General features: G+C 36.3%; 2 protein-coding genes across 8 annotated transcripts in view; one reads left to right on the top strand and one right to left on the bottom strand.

The window, feature by feature from the left end:
• Positions 1-5599, top strand: part of LOC113806700 (cold shock domain-containing protein CG9705) — a 10527-nt gene extending 4928 nt beyond the window's left edge. Inside the window, exon 4 of one of the 2 annotated variants that reach the window (XM_027357869.2) lies at positions 2781-5599. In XM_027357869.2, coding sequence (XP_027213670.1) covers positions 2781-2943 — 163 coding nt within the window. In that variant the 3' untranslated portion in view covers positions 2944-5599. Of the gene's footprint in view, positions 1-1976 lie in introns of both variants that reach the window. The other variant, XM_070116049.1, reaches the window with a different exon arrangement.
• A 3888-nt stretch (positions 5600-9487) lies between these two features.
• On the bottom strand, positions 9488-15076 carry LOC113806716 (galactosylceramide sulfotransferase). 6 transcript variants are annotated; one of them, XM_027357882.2, is made up of 9 exons: positions 14770-15070; positions 13815-13959; positions 13320-13383; positions 12741-12903; positions 12550-12623; positions 12108-12236; positions 11622-11781; positions 11382-11471; positions 9488-11278 (listed from the first exon to the last, which is right to left on the bottom strand). In XM_027357882.2, exons 6-9 carry the CDS (start codon positions 12233-12235, stop codon positions 10637-10639), a joined length of 1020 nt encoding a protein of 339 aa, XP_027213683.2. In that variant the 5' UTR covers position 12236; positions 12550-12623; positions 12741-12903; positions 13320-13383; positions 13815-13959; positions 14770-15070; the 3' UTR covers positions 9488-10636. The 6 variants fall into 6 exon arrangements, with proteins under 6 accessions (XP_027213683.2, XP_027213682.2, XP_069972071.1 ...); XM_027357881.2 differs by lacking the exon at positions 12550-12623 and having other exon boundaries at positions 12811-12903; positions 14770-15074; XM_070115970.1 differs by lacking the exon at positions 12550-12623 and having other exon boundaries at positions 12709-12903; positions 14770-15069.
• Positions 15077-17806: the final 2730 nt, after the last annotated feature.

Below are 17806 nucleotides of genomic sequence, written 5' to 3'. Positions count from 1 at the left end.
AGCTGTTTGATTTGTGGGAATGGATTTTTGATGAAAAGGGAAGTACTGAGATAAGTGTTGATGCAAGGAAAGCAAAAATAAATGTATATCTTCATTGAATGAATTTTAAATGTTCAGCTCCCATTCAGAATTATATCTCATTAGAAGTAGGTAGTTTAATTGTATTACAGCATTTTCATCATGTGTTTTGAGAGCAATCCAGCCTTCTCATTTTTTTTTTTTTTTAATTCTTATAAATTTACAGTACATACTTAAATAATAGTTGCTGACATCTCATCATACAGTATGAAGGGTAAATCTTGTGGCTGATACATTTTCCATTGTTATTTACAAAGTTTAGCATGCGATATCCATTGTAGAATTGCAAGGAAGTGTATATTACTTCTGTCATCAGTTTGTTTTTATTGGTATTTTTAAGTATATTTTAAGAAAGTTGATTTTGATATTTAGATTTAAAGTCATTATTATTATAGTTCATATATGTAAAATTAACATACATCTTGTAAAAGGGCATTTTGAGAAAATTTTATTATATTCTCATAATTGTAATTGGACATTGATTAAATGAACTATTGCTGTTAGGTATTCATGAAGTGAATGCTACTCAGTTATTTCATTCATTTACAAACTTTGTTGTAATTGTAATTATAGTGTGGCCTTCTATTCATTGATCAATAATCATCATGAAAGGGTCTTGGCACATTGAATTTTCCAAATTAGAATTATGTAAACCCAGTCCTGCCAGTTATGACATGTTCGTATATTGCATGCCCACTGGGTGTTTAGTTTATTAATTGTATTTGCCCATAAATGGCTCTACAAGTGCTTAGTCAGAGATGAGTCAAATCACTAGTCCAACCTATCTCACCCATTTACTTGATTTATCTTTACTTTATATTACGCTCTGATGGTTGCGCGGCTTGTAGGCCGTTTGCAAGCGAACATTCATGTGTGATGACAAGACTCTCTACCTCCCCATTAGAATATTACTTTTTCTTTTTTATTATTATGCTTGTGTTTTTAGTCTTGCCATTTTCCAATGTCCATATCTGCCATTTGATTTGCACAGACTTCATATCATCTATCTAGTTAGTCTATAACACAGTGCAGGAATAATAACAATAAGTAACATTTTGTTATCTGTATATTTAATTATTTTTTTCATAATACCCATTTTTCTGTAATACAATCTACACTGCAGGTCATGGCTGCACAGGGCTCTTCCTGTCATGGCTCATCGACACTACATTCCACATTTGTTTATTGATTTTTAAACCAAATTAGTCTAATTCCTCTCCAAAAGGTTTGTGCACTTGTGGCAAATCTTTCCTGTCACCCTGGTCTTCCGCCAAAACAGTCATGATGGCATGTTTACATATCCTGCCCCTCAAGCCAAAATTTTTTCATGATGTGATGGTCATGTCATGTGGATTGTAAGGGTTGAAAACTTGAGGGAAATAGAAGTCAGGTGATGTTGTGGAGACTTTATATTGGCTCCTTAGTGACTAAACACTTGTGAAGGCATCTGTGTGTAAACACACTTCACAAAGCAACTGCAGTGGGAATTTTAAGTTCCTAGCAGCAATTGGTTAATATGTAGAAGAATATTCACAGAGGAAAGGGAATCCTATGGACTCTATTATTGCTGTACACTATGAAAGAATGTAGCAGTTAGTTGTTTTCATTTGTGTATTTCCTCTGGCTATTATTTTGGTATTCACTGTATGTACTTTGAGAACTATTTTGATGTTGCAACATTACCCTTGACCTGTATTGCATTTGATGAGGAAACAAGATTTTTAAAGAGGCATTATTGATAATTCATGTTAGATTGTTTCACCATCACTTGTGTTACTTTCTGAGTCATTAGATGTCTTTTTTGTTAATCCAGAATGTAAAAAATAAAGAGGCTGAGTTACGACTGCTAAACTGAGACAATGACAGGGATTTCTAGTGAAGTTTTGGTCATCTTTCAGCACTTGCAGTAGGTGGTGTCCTTACCTGGGGTTGCAACCAAGCCAAGGTCACATATGTCAACAAATTGGTGGATTGGTGCCTAATTGTGTTGTCTTAATGCATGCTAAGGGTTTGTTTTGAACAGAAAAAAAATCTTTCAATTGATCTTAGCTTGTGAGTGGAAATGGAAATTATTTTTCAGTGTCTCTTGCATGTATGTAATACAGCCTTTTACCTCTGACAGTCATTTTTTCATTTACTAAATTGTGTGAGTTCTTTCGAGATTCTTTAATTGACCTAGGTTATGTATATATATATATATTTTTAAGGGTTGATGTTTTCTCTCTTATGATCTAACCTGAACTATTTAATGGATTGATATGAACAAACTAGATTTAACTACCTGTTGCTACTCTCTTCTGGATGAGAATTGTGATAACACTTAATGAAACAAGTTTATGAATTTTTAAAAGGATTAATTGTTTTTAATTTTTCCTTATTTTTGAATTTTCTTTATATTTTTTGCCTGAAATTATCCATATCTCATAACCCAAATAAGTGTCATCTATTTGTGTATTAACATATATTACTAAAGCAGTATTTTATTACTACAAAATTGTTTTTCCTTTTTGTTTACAAACATAATTTCTGCTTCTGAATAATCTAGATATCTAAGAAAGATGTGTGAACTATACATTATTCGATATTATCAACTGCTTTCATGCATATTTTTGTAGATGCATTGATTACTGTTTGTTATGAATATATTCTTATTCACAAGATAGTTTCTTTAATGTCTTAATTCTTCATTTATTTCCCCCAAGCATTGAAGGAGAATACATTCCACTTGAAGGAGATGAAGTTACTTACCGTCTGTGTCCCATCCCACCGAAGCGTGAAAAGTATCAGGCAACTCATGTGCGCATTGTCAACTTCACCCCGGAAGTCCACCATCGTTGGGATTGCTTGCCCTCTGAAGGACATTAAAGGAACTTGTATATTTTATTCCTCTCCCAGATAATTCCTGAATAATGAACCTGGTTGTGGTCAATTAGGCGTATGTTAGAAGAAAATATTATTGAATAGCCAGTTAGAATAATGGTGATATTGAGAATGATGATAATGATAATAAAAGCAAGGCTGTAAATTAATGTTAGCATTATTGTTGGTCAACTGATGCCAACTGGTTGTATTTAGTGAAACTTCATGTGCCTGTTTTCTGCATTTTTTTTACTCAGCTAGTTACAGATAAAAAAGATAAAAGAAAATGTTAATATAACAAATGATTAAAGTAGGTAATTTGATTCATGTATATAATCAAAACCTTTGCCTTTAAGACATGCTCTCAAAATGGTTTACTGTTTTTCTTTAGGAAGATATCTTTGAATAGTAATGCTGAATTATAGGAAGTTCAAATTCTACCTAATATATAATTAGAATGTTTACTGAATATATGGAGATTATGAACTTTTTCAGTGAATGCTCATGTACAGAATTTTGTGAGCTTCATTTTGCACAATGTCATACCAGATATAGAGGAATGAAGTTTGCTGAGATTAATACAAAAATATATTCCTGTGCCAATATTGACTTAGGCAATATGTATGTAAGGCATTTTTAAAAAAGATACTGTTAAAACACTTCTCAAAACCTGAAATTGCATATACTCCCTTAGGTTTTTCTTAGATTTTTCTTAGAACAAGGGGTAAGTGTGAAAAATTTGCTTTGGTTTTGATGGAAAGTTTAGCATATAAATGTGTGTGTTGTCAGCGATGTATCATAGTCTACCTGACTAGAATATGAACTTTTGCAATGTGTTGTGGAAAAAAGGCATTTGGCCCCTTTTTTCTTTGTTTATTAAAACCTAAATGTGAAGAAGAGGAGAAGGTAAAGTCTTTTCTGTTGAAATGCAAATAATATCATGAAAGATGCTTGCAGTGTAGATTTGTTTGGATTTGGCAGAGCTGCATAGAGCTGACTTTCTTTTGAATATTATTTCATAAGTTTTTGGAAATTATGCTCAATCATTGCATTTTATTCATTATGGTTAAAAGGTTATGGCGAAGGTACCCAGAAGCTGCAATGAATAGGTAGATTGCATATTTGCATTTGGTTTAAAGCTAGTTTTTGATGGCTACCAAAATGGCTGTTGTTTATCAGTGACTGCTCCTCAGGGTGAACTCAAAGGTGTTTCATGATTATAGGTACATTCTGTAGGTTGTTTATATCATAGTTTAGTTATCATTTGCAATGTCAGATACATTAATGCTATAGATTGGAGAGATCATTTGTACTTGGAGGTATTATAGGCAAATATCTCTTGTCCTTTGGATTTTAGAAAGCAGTCTTTAGATCCAATGCAGACACACAAAATCACTGGCACAATAACTTGATGACAGTATATTTATTGCTGCAGTGAATGATGACAGATTTTATAAAGATAATGATTTAGTAGGGGTTAACCAGGTTAAGGAGACTGTCCTATTTCCCTGAACCAGTTCAGTAATACTAGATCAAAATGCTATTATAATACATTATTTGCAATGGGTTTGTTATCTATTTAGCTTTGATCCTTACTATAGGATATCCTAGTATGGTTAAAATATTGTACAAGAAGCTGTCAGTTGCATGAAGTTGAAGTGCTTATCTCTACCCAGTAGGCATTTTGGCTTGAAATATGGTGCATGTGTAAGTTGTATGAGCATAATGCATGTCCTGTTGGTGAAGAAGTGGGTTTGAAGCAGAAACACAAATGTGAAGATAACCAGATTTCTCTTCTCCATTAGGGACCCAGTAAAAAATATACAGTACAAGTAACATTTTAAAATTTGATGTGCTTCAAAAAGCTGTCTTTTGACAATAAAAGCAGCATTCCTTTCTTGAGTGAGAATATTATTAGTGGATTTGCTATGTATGTAATACCTGTGGATATATCTGTGTAATTCAGAAAAAGTTTGCATGCATATAAGTGGAATGTTGGCAGTGTCTGTCATTTTCATTATCTTAAACATTATATGATTGAAAATGAATATCTTTGTGTTTTGATTAAATCTTCATCAGAAATCCATGTATTTCTAATGAAGATACATCTCTTGCACTATGAATATATTCATTATCATTTATACCATTCTACCTTTGTCACAGTAAACTGTTCATTAAGTATTTAGTTTGCCTGACTAATCCATAGATATGCATAATGTGGTCAGTATCTGTTGCCTTCTGACTGCAGTTTTAAAGTTGCTAATTATGGTTACTAGAATGTTTTGTTCCTCAAGAGATGCAGATTCTTGCACATTCTGTCTCTGTTTTGTTAATAAGTTGCCAAAGCTTAAAGTTAGAATAGATTTATTTTTTGTGTACATTTTGTTTCTTTTTGTAAATTAAAGTTGTTTATGCACAAAATTTATTAGAGTTTACTGCTGTGTTACTGAATATTGTGTAATATTTAATTTGTTTTAATTCTGTTCTATTTGATTTTAATTATGATCGGGCGAATTGGTGTTATGTGGTTATATGAAAATGTTAAAGCTGTAATATGTGTTCTAGTTTTAGTTTAAAATGTAATGTGGATTTAGCACAAACTGTAACTCCTATAATGTTTTCAAGGAGTTTCTATAACAATAAAAACTTCTTTTTGCAACAAGCTGTGTTAATATTTTTTGATCATGCACCTTAATTTTTATTTTCCTTTGGTTTTACTCAATGTGATTGCTAAACATGCTAAATAACCTTTTGCTCACATAAAGATTTCTCTGTCTTTCAGGAAGTAAGATATATTAGTGTTGTTATTATCTTTATTATCATTATAATTATTATTATGATGATGATTATTGTTATTATGATTATTATTATGATTATTATAATAATTATGATTATGATTATTATGATTATTATTATTATTTGTATGATTAGTGTTGTAATGACTATGATTGTTATTATAATAATTGTTATTGTTATCATCCCCCCAAACCCATGCCCATTGTTGCCAAGGGGGCTTAGGAGACGGAGTGTGAGGCCCAGTGTAAGGGTCACCTCTGCCTTGGACCTCGGCCCTTGCCTCAACTAATTTTGCATGGTCTTTTTTATCCGCCTTTCCTTTTCCTTCTCTCCATCCCTTTCATCTGTTCACATCCTAAAGTGTGAGAGCCGTGCTGAAAGGATGAAAGCCTGTGTCAATTGTGAACGGCTCTTGTACTCTGCTCTTCCCTCTTTACCCTTTCCACTACCATACTAACCTACAGTACTCTACAACCTTTGACATCTAACATATTTTGTCCAAATTGTTAATTCCTTTTTTTTCTAACCTTTTTGCCACAATACTTTGTCATAATGCTGTATGGCTTTTCCTTACCTGGGGACTTCGCCCCCATGCCTTGCCCTATTACTATATTTTGTATATGCCGATAATACTTTAAGATGTTGATGCAGCAGAAATTTATCAATAAATATGTAATAATGTTATCATTATTATTGTATTTATGCTAAAGCTAATGCAAATACTAACATTAATGCTAGTGATATTGATAATGACAATAGTGATAATGCTAGTAATAATTATAATAATAATAATAATGACAATAACTTATCATACCAATTATGATAACAGTAATGATAGCAACAATAATAATGGTAGTAATAATAATAATAATAATAATGATAATAATAATAATAATAATAATAATAATAATAATAAAAATAATAGTAATAATGATGATGATAATAAAATTATAATAATGATAATGATTAAAAAAGAAATAAAATTAATGTTAATATTATTAATGATGATAATTATAATTATGATAATGATCAAGATCATGAAAATAATGATAATGGTAATGATAAAAATACTAATAAAATGGACAAGGATAATAGTAACAATTTTGATAATAAATAAGATAATGATAATAATACTCATAACTCTAATATTGATAGTAATTTTAGTATTATTTATACTAGTAATAATGACAATGCTGAGGTTAATGGTTATAATGATTATTATATTATAATATATGCAGGGAGCAGCTCTCCATAAGCCTCCCATACCAGTTCATAGCCTCTCCTCAATCAGACTCTTGCAGTGCCTCCTCGTAGGCACCTAGTGGTCGCAGGCTAAATTGTAGGATATCTCGGAGCAGCAGGAAGCCTCAGAGGTACAGAGTCATGGCCCAGCATTGCGTGGACACAACCTTGCCCATTACCAACTCTTGGTCCACAGCCCCCTACGATAAATGGGCAGCTCGGGGTAGGTGGGCCTTGCCAATCCTCCCCCCCCCCCCAGATACAAATCACGAGTGATTATTATAAATGGAAATGATGGGGAGGCTGTGGGTCCCGTTATGAGAGCGACTGCTGGGGCTCAGGATGGGAACAGGAGCTACTCGTTTTGTCTGCGCTCTGGCAGCACCAACCCCGTAGCACGACCAGTATGGGTGGGTACACCTATTCCTGGTTAGGTCCACAGCCGCTACTATAAATGGGCGGCTCGGAGTAGGTGGGCCTTGCCAATCCTCCTTCCCCCCCAGATACAAATCACTAGGAGGGATTATTATAAATGGAAATGATGTATGGCACAGGCCATACATTCTGTCCTGGCTGCCATCTGGCAGTCCAGTTCCATTCCCCTTGTCCTGGAAGGCGAAAGGGGATCATTGGGACTAGCAACTACCATGGGATCATATTGCTCAATATGGAATTTGTCCATCGATGGAGTCAATTCACTAGCCTTTCAGACACGTTCAATGCGATAAATACCTACTCGTCCTTCGACAGACGAATGGAAAAAAATGTTAAAAATCTATAGTATGCATGGTATGCATATATTTTCATTTCAAAGCATAGATATCATTATATTTAAATTATATTTAGTTTTATATCAATCTTTATATTAAAATTTCAGCTAAAATACGAATATAAAATAAAAACAAAAGTATTAGCCATAGATTCTCATTTGACTGATGAATATAAACACATGCGTAGCCGCCAGATCCCGTGAATGTTCAAAATCAAACTGTAGCCTGTCCATTCAATAAAAATCGTAAAATACACTATCATCACGCAACTTTGAAAAACACACCAGTCCTTTTTCTGTAGCCATGGCTTCATCCAGAGTCTTTTCTTGCTTCTCTTGCTCTTCTTCTATTCTAACTCCTGAAACACGAAAGAGTAGCAAGAGTTAGGGAGAAGAGTACGGGATCCATTACGAGTTTCTGCGATTTGTTTTGATGCCGCGATCCAACTGGACAAAGCCGATGTCTGTGGGTTGGTTCCAACCCACAGACAATTCCTGGAGTTTGGGGGCCTGTTAAGAGAACCAGTTCATTCGATACAGGCAAGGACGCTGAAGTAACAGAGCTTTAATACCTTGGTAGTATAGTCCATGTCTCTGGGATGTAGACCAGGAAGTCAGTAGATGTACTGGTCTGGCAGCAGGAACCATGAACTCGGTCAACAAGAGTATTTGGAGGTGCCGGTACTTATACAAAGGGACTAAGTTACCTGTCTTCAAGACCTTGATACTGTCAGTTTTGCTGCATGGCAGCGAAAACTGGATGCTATCCAGTACCTTGGAGTCGCTTCTCGATGCCTTTTGAAACAAGTGCCTTCGCCGGATCATGGTAATGTATGTCATCAGGGCCTTCCTGCGCGTTGCAGCAGGACTGTAAGGCAGAGTTCAGTAGAGAAGGGAGCATTGTAGGGCTCTGTAGAGGACAAGGAGAAGGAGATGGAAGTGCGTTCCTTGGGTGTTTTAACTGGATAGAAGTGGAGAGAAAGGTGAGAGCCTCTGCTGACCTGGCTGAAATATGCAAGTTCAGCAGCAACTTGTAAAGGCTCAGAAATGAGTGTTACGGATATGGAGGATTCTGTGCCATACTATAGAGACAGGTGTAGAGGAGGCTGGGTTGATTTCGCTTACAGCAATGTCTAATCTTTCGTAGCGCTTTGGAGCAATCATTGTTTAGATGTGTATGGCCAGGAAGTTCGTGGAATGGCAGTGAAGGCAGTACTCAGGATAGTGATTGTGAAATAGGAAAACATGTCTGATGTGGAAGAAAAGGATGACGGAGGGAGAGGGAGAGCAGAGAGAGAGGTAAAAGTACGCTAGGCCGCTCTATCAAAACACCAGCGTGGGAGTTGGGGTGTGGGACATAGGAAGTAGGAAAGAGGAGGATAGGAAAGCGATCACTATAGGGAAAGTGATTCGGAACTGACCAATGAAAGTATAGATGAAGAAAAAAATCAAAGCACGAAAAGGTTTGGGTGCGTATGTCAAAGTGATTGTGGCGGTTTGAATTAAGAAGGATACAGTAATTGTTAGAAAGAAAGCGTTACAAGGAACGGCCTTGATAAGTAGTGGTAGAGTGTGGCGGCAGTTGAAAACATCGAGTTTGAGAAAAGGTGGTTGAAGCGGGGAAAGTAAAGTTTCAAATGCATGAAAGCCAATAGGAAGAGAAGTGGAAAAGAAAATGGAAACAATTATGATCTATTGGCGAAGAAAGATGTGAAAAATAGTGCAAGAGACAGTGGACTGAAAAGGAGGTAGAGTGCATGGTGTTTTTTGATGAACGTATATAGACGAGATTGAGAGGCTGAAGGGATGATGCCAAATGATAATTTGGAATCGGTTTTGGAAGATGTGTTAGGAAGGTTTCTTGGAGACAGATAATGGATGGGTTGGAGGAAGATAAGAGATGACGAAGACCAGTGAGAACGAAAGCCTTGCATGCCTCTGTGGAAGAGCCATTTCTTTTTTTTTTTATGATTTTTCTGTTTTAATAGAAATCTTCCGTTCTTTGTGTACTACGCACTTAATTTGATGTTCACTTTTAGTTTGGTCAAATTTTACTTACTGTAGTTTTATGTTGAAGCCTCATTCTAAGCTTTCATGTTAATATTTTATAGTAATTCATATATTAGAATGAAATGTTCTCATGCTCCCAATCTTCTGATCTGATCTGGTGATACAAATTTTAGAGATTTCTGGTTGAATAAGCATAGATAGCTATTAGAAATTCATTACTCCTAAGTTCAGAATACCTAAGTTTATATATGTTCGCTTTAAACGAGATACCTATGCAGGCATGCTCACTTATGCATGTCCGCACAAATGAAGACAACAAACAAACAAGCACATACACACAGGAACCTGCACACATGTTATTATCATAAACGTCATTATTATTTCAATATTTTATTACTTTAGCATTTTATAATGATAATAATAATGTTAACGATAATGATAATAATGATGAAGATAATAATGATCATTATTCCCCTTCCTCGTCTTTATCATCACAATAATAATAATGCAGTAACATTTTTTTTTGTCATTGAAATTGTTTGAATACGGATTCATCCTAATATTTTGATTGTTTCTATAAGGTCTTGAATATCACCCTTAAAATGATAACTAAATCTGGAATTACAACATATTTTGTTTATTATTTCTGTAAATATTAAAATTCATATTATAAATTGGACAGTGAGCTGAACATACTTTCACATCTTACATTAATTTGATAACGTGAGACCTGAATAAATACTTAAAACCAACTTCTTGCAAATGAGGAAATAGAGAGAGGAAAGGGAGGGGGGGGGGCAAAATCAAAATAAAATTCATATATAAAATTCATTTAGTTTGTCTTGACTCATATATTTCAAATTTCCGAACTTCATCGTTCATTTAGGTAAATGTCCACGTTGACAGGTCGAAAGTCAAATTGCTTGCTACCCACATCTTTTGCCTTTTCTTCAGTTGCTCTTGGATAACAGCTCCATCTAGTGTAATCATTATACAAATACTTGAGTTGTTGATTACTTCCCAAGTTTTCACAGTCCCCCTTGACCCTGTGAGTTTAGCTCCACAGTCGTCGATGAGTCGAGCGTTCGCTTGGCGAAGTTCCTCGACTTCCCTCTGCATCCTCTCCTCGCCGAAGGCCTTGACTTTCTCCTCGAAAATTTCCCTGAAGAACTTGTACAGAATGACATCCTGCCTGTTCAGCTGCCGGAGCCTCTCCTTCTGCGCCTCCGAGAGTTCGGTCCTGTAAGTGGGCCTCCGAACCCTGGCCTCGACGTAGGCGACGTCCTCGGTGTTCCAGCACATGAGGTGCTTCAGGAGGACCAGCGACTCGTCGAACCTCTCGGCAACCATCACCAAGTTGAAGGTCTCATTGAGCCATCTCGCCTTGCTAAGTACTTCACCTTCTGGTACGTCATCGCGGGGATCTTTGACTCCAAAATAATTCGCAATTATATTGAGTCTACCATTTTGCTTATATGTACGATGCGATGCGTTGATGAAAGTCGTAAGGTTGATGCCAAGTTTCTGTGAGAAAGAGAAATTGTTCAAATTCCAGAAGTTATACAAGGTGTGTAGATGGAAATATGATAAGATGGCTATGGTAGTTAATAATTATTTGCTTGCTGACCTTTTCATATTGTGCGAAATACCACATGGACTCAAAGCGAGCAGCTGGTTCCCGTACTATTGCGACATATTTGGCTGATTTTTTCATCACCTGCAAAAGCACACAAAAAATATTGATTTGAATATCAACTGAATGTACATAATCACTGGACAAAACGCTAAGGTATAAAATATGAAACGCGGCAATCAGCAGATATTTAAACTAGAAATTACATTTGCAATTGAAAGGACACAGACTCACCTGCTTTGCTCCTGCCTTACTGAACTGAATGTGGGACACTACCATGTTGTAGCGACCGTCAGGGGATCCATGGTACTCTGGCGCTAAAATCTTTGGAGATATAGGTGTCGGTCCAACGTGGACAGGCAGAGCGAAGGTCAGCCCGTACTTGACCCCATATCTGATTGGAATGTATTCATTCAGGTTGATAAATATCCTATAAAGACTTCCCAATATATATATTTTTTTATGACGCTGCTATACATAAGAAGTATTGAATATGTGACATATCTTACAGGTGTGTCACTATGGGTCACTCTTCGGAAGCTTTGATTTCTTCTTCCCCCTCGCTTCTTGCCTTTTTTCTTCTCTTCTCTGCTTCTCTGTTCCTTCCACTAACTTCCCCTATTTCTCCTACCGCCACTTTCCCTTTCTATCTCTCATATTTCAGCCCTTCTCCTCCCATGTATCTCTTACTCTCTTTATGTATTTGTAACATTTACTCACGCGACGAAGATCTGTAAGCTAGTCGTGGACGCGCACTTCGGGACCTTGAGGAAGTACACTGAATTCTGACGGACGCAAGGCTTCGCCGGGCCTCCTAAGCCTCTCACTGGCTTAGTGGATGGTGCCATTCTTGAGGTAAAAAATAATTATATATAAGAAGGAATAAAGCGATGATGGATAAATAACCCTCTCTAACAAGGACTTGAACCTCTGCCGCTTCACGTTTATGCTCTCCCAATACAACTAATCCACACAACAACCAACTAAGGAACGGTTAGTTTAGTGCAGCTTGTTCTCGATTACATACCTAGAGTGGCAGAGGTTCGAGCCCTTGTCAGGGAGGGCTGTTATTTAATAATATTACTTTTATATACGTGTCAACATCTACATGTATCCAAGTGTAAATCTCGTTATCTAGCTACATACGCACACGCACACATACGTTTTATATCCTATCCTATGTGCATATCAGAGACAAACATGTAAATTATAGTTTATCTCGCACCACTTGGTCTCCTGTAATGGAATAGGAAACACATTGACATCTAATATATTAAGCAATAGAAGCTATTTATATTGTAGTAATCTATAGTGTACCTACATTGTATTAGAGATTAGTGAAGGACATGTTACCGGTTTTCAGGTTTGTGGAAATTCTCTTTCTCTCTCACTTCCTCCCTCGTAGATGTGATATAAAGCCAACCTTGTTAGAAAATGTTGAATCTTTGGTGTATGGACGGCGATAACGATTAAACAGACCACCACGGCGAGGATCCCCATTAAATAAATCTTCGACCTGCGTAAAAGATAAGACATGATAAAGAGCAAATGAAAATCTCGTTTGTAGTACGTAGAGTGTTGGCTAAGATCAAATTGACAAATTCGGAATCTGGAGTACTTTAATTGAACATCCCCTGTCTTTTTAATTCTAATAATTTAACATTGAATATTCATGTTTGAATGTTTGATATTTCCAACACTGGCATGCATTATTTGCGTTACTTCCCACCAACTTATTTATTTTTTCTTCTCAAATATGACGGCAAATCGTAGTACTCCAGAATATAGGGCGAGTTGCCAATTTTCCTTTCCTGAGATTGGAAAGAGTATAGCGGGTGCTACTAAGGAACAGAGACAAGATAGTCGAGATGGAATGATTAATTCAACTTACAAATACTCATTAAGGAAACATAACTTCAAAAATCTATTTACCTCATGGTAGAAATGTTTAACTTCAGGAAGCGAGAAAAATTTGGAGACCTTAATCGTCCTGAATCTGCAAAAACCGTCATTACATGTTTTTTTTTCTTCAAGCAATAAAATTGTATTAGTTTAATCGAATATTGAGTCACAATGTTTTTTGATTGATTGCAGATATGTATACCTTTGAAAGAGAAAAGAAGAGAACGAGGTTGAAACAGAAGGTTGATTAACTTCGGTGATGTAAAATGATGAAAAAAAAAAAATGTAATACCGAATTATGGTAAGCAAGATACAGAAGAATTGCAGGCTGCGCAAAAGAAACGTCAATGACAGAAATATTTAGAGACAGCAAAAACGCTAATGAAGTAGGTCTTTCATTTTGGCTTAAGGTATTTTAACGGCACAGAGAGAATTGTAGGCTGTCACTCTGTATACTAATGAATAGGCTTACGTGGTGTACAAACACACAAGTAAATAAACATAAGGCGCCCCATCCGTACATACGTAAAAGTGAAATGTGAGTCTTTTCCGCGATTTTATGGGCGTTTTGTTCCAAGTATGGGCGGATATGGGCGGTGGAGCTTGAGCATTGAGGGTCGGATTCATGAGTAAACGTGCATATACGCAAAGTCGTTTTAGCTCATGTTATCTGTAAGAATTAAAACCATTATCATTACTATATCATTATTATTATCAATTAAAAGATACCTGTAAATGTCAACTCTAGAATAATAAAAAAGAAATATCGAAGTTCTGTTCATTTCCTACCAAATACTCTAACGAGAAATAAGCTTGTAAATTATTTGATTTCCTTTTTACCTCAGATGTTTTGTTGATATGGGTCTCGATGGATGCCTCTTACCCTTTCTACCCATATACACAGACATTAAGCATTGCCACCCCCTTTACCCACAATCATGGTCCCGATAAAAGAGAAGGGAATGAATGACACATGGGAAATTGCGGGGTAAATGTGAATTATATCTGCTTTCGGGAATATAGTTACTGATTCTGTAAATATTCATCATATTCTACTTCGCAATTTCCCTGGTACCTTTCGTGCCCTTCCCTGCTATCGGGACAAAGCTTGTCATTGGAGCGGGGTGGGGTGGCTGGAGCATGGTTTCAATTTATTTAGGAAAGTAAAACGCGAGAGGAACCCATTGATACCAAATTCGTCGCGATCGGTTATGCGGAGATATTCCGATTAATTTACCAAACGAGAACCAGTTTCTAGATGTTAACTAGATGTTACAATCAACATTCATATCTTAAGAATCAACTATCAATTATCTTATGATCACCTATCTTATCATTCAACTGCCAACTAACTTATCATTCAACTATCGCTCTGTGATCAGAGTAAACGACTACTGAAGGACGCATGGTCCAGACTATGAATAAGTTATATTCGGCCATAACTGACTTTTAAGACAAACTTAACGCATCATCAACTCACTCATGTTGGAAGATGATTGATACAGCTTTTCTCGAGTGGACATTAAAATCTGATGGAGTCAGCGTCGGCGTCTCCCTTGATTCCTTTTTCACAGGTTGGCTGGCGAATCGCGTAGAATCTCTCTCTCGTTGTAGCTGTCTTGCAATTTCACAAGAGGGTCCACGCGGCGTCTCTTGTCATTAAAACGTCAGATCTTGAATAAATCACAAGACGAAAATTCCAAACATTGATGAGCAACCAACAGTGCGTCGATCCTCCAAGACTTTTCAGAGTTGACTGACGCCTGCACGCTCCTGTTCAGGCTTCGTCACTCCAACCCGAGATTTTTTTTTCACGAATTAATCGTCAATTTAGAATGATCAATCAAAACGTGACTCCACAAATTTACCAAACGTTTTAAAGATTTTAACATTGTAATCCCACAAGATTCGCCGCTAATCACCTCAGCTGTTAACGCTGCAAACCATTTTAAATAATCAATCAGTCAATTCTAAAATGGGGTTTCTTAAGTTAAGTGGATAAAAGATTTCCGTCTGTTTACTGGGATAAGTAATAATTTAGCGCGTCAAGATACGTTGTTTAAGTACCAATTTCTGTGAAATAAAGTTTGATATAAATTCGCATATAGGAATTTTGTAATGTTCATAAAAAAATCATATAATAATAATTTATATAATATAATATAAATATGCAATTACATGAATAGACTTGCAGTACAGTCCCATTAGACCTATCCCTATTGCCTTTTTATCGAGATTATCCAAACAGGTCTGATTAAAAGAATCATTAACAATAATAACATCTGTCTAGCATCTTTGTCTCTCGTGTAATCTGCTAGACTCGTCGAAATGAATCTTTAAAAATACTTTCACACAGTATGTGATGTAATGTTTAAGAGAAAATCATAATGTGTAAAGCATAAAATAAACAAATACAGAATGCTAAGTTAACGCGGAAACTATTTTAATGGATCTTAATAGTTGAGGTCAAGTTGCAACTGTATACTTTTATTTACGCATGTTTGACGCTTTTTGTTATTAGAATTCTGTATTTACTATTTTTTCATTTATACTATTTTATATTGATTGAAGGCGCATTTTTGACTGCAAGTTATTTCAAGATTTCTTGAAAAATCTTAAAACTTCTTGTTCATATTTGTTTTTGACGGAATTTCTTGGCCAGATATCTCGGTCTCGGTTTCGTAGCCAAACCAAGCACTTTCAAACTACCTCCAGAGGAAGCTTGCTAGTTTCATGACGTCACAATGGTAAACAAACCGCCAACATGGCCGACGGAAATGATTTAATAAATAATTTACCAATTTCGTCGCCAATGGATGTTCTAAACCAGCAAGTCATTATCATATCTGTATTAACTTGTAGTATATTGATATGTACTAGCTATTTATAACTGTAATAAGGCCATCCTGGTGATGTCCGAAGTGCGTTTTTATCCACCTTTATTTTCATTCTAAACTCGCAGTTTGAAATTTCACTATCATTACTAACAGCGTGCGTCCATTTTGTGTTCTTCCGAGAATAATTTTGCCGCCCACCACGTAGGGTAACAAGTCGTTTCATATTGCAGCAGACTGTTTACATTGGTGGCAAGCTGGATGTTGGGACTGATTTTAACGAACTCGGCAAGACGAAGCAAACCAAACCAAAGCCTGCTCGCTCAAAAATGCGCCTTATGATAGGTTGCGGGTCTTGAAAATGTTGATTCTAGATCAACTGTTAACCTTCAATTGGAAATTTCCACCTAATCTATGGCAACGCTGTAACAGTTCCTTAAGTAATTTCAGAATTCTGAAATCTAATAGCTATTTATGAAAAGAACGTCAGCTGGAAACGGACATACTCAGAAAATGAAAAGGTTTGGAGCTTGCTTCGTCGGATTGTACAGTCAGTTACCTTCTGTAGGTGGAACATTCGGGCAAGTAAGCGTGAGAAACATGCACTTCTAGCCAGGGAGCTCCAGTTTGGCGGAACAAGTTTCAGAAAGCAAGCGCGTGACGTAAGGCATCTTAAGAGTAGCTAGAGCAAGAAAAGCCCCTACATATTGTTTTCTTTCCATCGCTTTGGGTTTTCGCAACGCTATAAGTATGCATTCGCAATGACGGCAAAAGCAATATGGTTATCACTTGACTGGTCTGCTGGTGCGATTAAGGGAGAACGGGATGTGCAGTATCTATCATGTGACACTCAGCACTGCCTGGAATTAAAGGGAAAATGTAGTTATTTATTTTGAAGTCACGTTGAAAAATAATTTTACATTTGATCCACGTTCGTTTGTGGGACTTTCTCTCTGTAAATTTTCTATTCTAGGCAAAGGGAGATAGCTATATCAGATACTAATCATATTTGAGAGGAACTGATTCAATAATCTGCAACCGCTTTTATTAGATTTTTTTCATCATCTTTCAATATTTCAATGGGTGCCTATTACTTTTCTTCGAAACGAACCAATCAAAATAAAATCACAATTTGCCCCTTTGTAGGCCCCACCCACGCTGACGCACTGGCCGGTCGAGGGTAACGGTCACCACCGTCTGTAAACGTGCCGTGGGAAGCAGGAGTCACCAACAAGAATGAAAGGGCCTTTCAAGCTAAGAATAGTGTGATCTATGGATTGAAGTTTTACGTTGTGTGCCAAGTAGGGAGAAAAATGGAATGGAGGGGAGAATGGGCCACCATCCTAGGTAGAGTTCACTTTTGATAAACATTGAATTGTATTGTTGTCTCTTCGTCTTTCTTCCGTTTCCTCCTTATTCTGTTATTATACGATTTCTATGCCTCTCTCTTTGTCTTTTTCTCTATGTCTATTTCTCAGTCTCCCTCTCTATATGATTGAACCTGAATTTTTCTCTCGCTTTCTCTTTCATCAACCTAGGCATCGGACTCTCCCCCACACACTGTTCGTGTGGCCTCTCGAACAGCTGTTACTATTTCATAGTTCATCAAATCAACCCAAACCAAGAAAATCATCAGCAAATCAAAATATAAGCTACAACCCAACATGAATGCAAAAAGCCAAC

This window comes from Penaeus vannamei, chromosome 38, assembly GCF_042767895.1.
Source record: "Penaeus vannamei isolate JL-2024 chromosome 38, ASM4276789v1, whole genome shotgun sequence".
In the NCBI taxonomy this organism is placed as follows: domain Eukaryota; kingdom Metazoa; phylum Arthropoda; class Malacostraca; order Decapoda; family Penaeidae; genus Penaeus; species Penaeus vannamei.
Note: the sequence above shows the minus strand (reverse complement) of the source record. Positions and strands in the feature narration are given on the sequence as shown.